Source organism: Nicrophorus vespilloides, unplaced genomic scaffold, assembly GCF_001412225.1.
Source record: "Nicrophorus vespilloides isolate i.1.1-1 unplaced genomic scaffold, Nicve_v1.0, whole genome shotgun sequence".
Taxonomy (NCBI): domain Eukaryota; kingdom Metazoa; phylum Arthropoda; class Insecta; order Coleoptera; family Silphidae; genus Nicrophorus; species Nicrophorus vespilloides.
The window spans coordinates 69121-71233 of NW_017097547.1; the positions used below are offsets into that span (position 1 = coordinate 69121).

At 30.2% G+C, this 2113-nt stretch overlaps 1 protein-coding gene across 1 annotated transcript; it reads right to left on the bottom strand.

The window, feature by feature from the left end:
• Positions 1-553: 553 nt before the first annotated feature.
• On the bottom strand, positions 554-1551 carry LOC108560372. Its single transcript, XM_017917892.1, has 2 exons — positions 805-1551; positions 554-737 (listed from the first exon to the last, which is right to left on the bottom strand). Exon 1 carries the CDS (start codon positions 1388-1390, stop codon positions 887-889), a length of 504 nt encoding a protein of 167 aa, XP_017773381.1. The 5' UTR covers positions 1391-1551; the 3' UTR covers positions 554-737; positions 805-886.
• Between the last annotated feature and the right edge of the window lie 562 nt (positions 1552-2113).

Here is a 2113-nt window from a genome sequence, read left to right on the forward strand (position 1 = left end):
TAAACTAAATTAAATTAAATTTGATTTAAATATTACATAAAAGTAATTTAACTAAAAATTTAGTTACAAATTTAAGTACAGCACTATTTAAAACCGCACTAATCAAGGAATTTACGTTACACTAAACAGCACAAAAATAGACTTAATTGTATAGAGTTAAAAAACGATTATTTTTGTATCAAAACGTAATTTTGTCGACTAGTTTGTAAAATTTATTTTTACTCTTAATTAAAATTTAGTTTGTTTTGAAATAGTTAATCCGTACTGATTAAAACCGCACTATGCGAGAAAATTCTATATATAAATTCTAACTAATTATTTATTTGCAAAAAAAAACAATTTTTTATTTACCTTGTTCCAAAGATTGATACCTAATTGATGCGTGCTGTTAAAATAATGATGCGAATGTGACGTTCGAAATAAAAAGTAATAATGTCATATTTCCTAGCAGCAATTAAGCTCATTACACCGCTAATAACGCAAGTATGGAACTGGTTTGAAGGAAAGAGAGAAAAAGTATGGTTTTGTATAAATATCAATTATTTATTCAGAAGTAAATCTGCATAATAATAATAAATGCAACAAATAATATCCAATGGGATGCGATGGATGCGAGTCCCAACCCATGGCTTATGCACCTCTCTCAATTGGTTGGAATTGACCAATTGCTTGTAATCACCTTCAATTGGCGCGGCGCGGCAATATCCAATTGCAGGATTTTTGATCGCTCGACAAGTCTGCAAAGATGAGAAATGGTTTGTTAGAAAAAAATGTTGCTTAAGTTTTTTTGTATCAACAACATACCTTATAATCGTATCGAGCTTGTGGTAATCCATAATTCCCAGTTTAAAAATCTTCTGGATGATGATTTTATAGTAATAGGTATTCACTTTGCGAATGGGACAATGTTTCTTTGCCCATAACCACTGCACTTTGAAGCACTTGATGATGATGCACTTGATCCGGTTGAAGATAAAGAGCTGTTTGATGATCTCGTTTTCAATTTCCGGTTGTTGTTGCTGTCCGGATGAAGGAATTTGTCGATCATCTGGCGGATGGTGCAGTGTTTGCGGTTGAACGGATTGGTGTACATCTTTGATTTGTTGTTGTAGTTTGTTTGGTAAGAACGCTGTTGTTGTAGCTTGAGCTGTTCACTGTGCGGACTCTGGATGAGTTGTGTTGCTGTTTGCTGGCGGCGCTCGTTTATATACGAGGAGTGCATGTTGGAGACACGATCGAAGGCCAATGTCAGGTGGAATCGTTTGACGTCAGAAAAAGCTTCGTTCCTTTTATTACAACTGCATACCTGCGTGTAAACATCCAAAATTTCGAGAATTCCCTGATCGCTTCGATATCTGGACATGTCCATTAATCCTCGGCTTACGCACATCCAATTCCAATTTGTATTTAGTATAAAACGGAACTTTGTTTTTACAATTCAAACCTGAATCGACTATGTTCTCATCAATAAAAATACACGCGAAAAACTTATGTGAGGCGAAAATATCATCTTTAACTAGAGTATAATTGTTAATATTCGAATAATTCTTCCACCCGACATAAAACAATACTTTTTATTATAGTAGTAAAATCAATATTTATTAATGTATTTCATGAAATTTAACAATTTTTTCTCTATTTTGCAATTTTGTTGGATATTTAACTAATTTCAACTAATAATAATAAATACAAAGAATAATAAACAAGTAAAGAATTATAAATAACTAAATTTAAATGAAGTGAGGAAACTTTCAAATTATTTTTCTTAACTTAAAAATTTGTTTTTCGTTTTTTTTTAATATTTTTCTTTAAATATAATATTTCGAGCTTATGGTAATTTTTAATCCATTTCCATCCATTAATTTGCATATTATAATTGGATAATTTTTATATTTTAAAGTAATCCACACTTATCCATTTTGCAGTAAATTTCAAATTCCTAAATATCTTAATATCAATGAGTAACCATACTTTCGGATTTACTATAGTCCAAACTAAATTTTAACACAAACTTATTTTTGAATATTATATATAATATTTATATATTCACAATACAAAGTTTATGATTAATTTTCTTGATTTGGTTAGGATTTTCCGACCTTCAAATAATCCA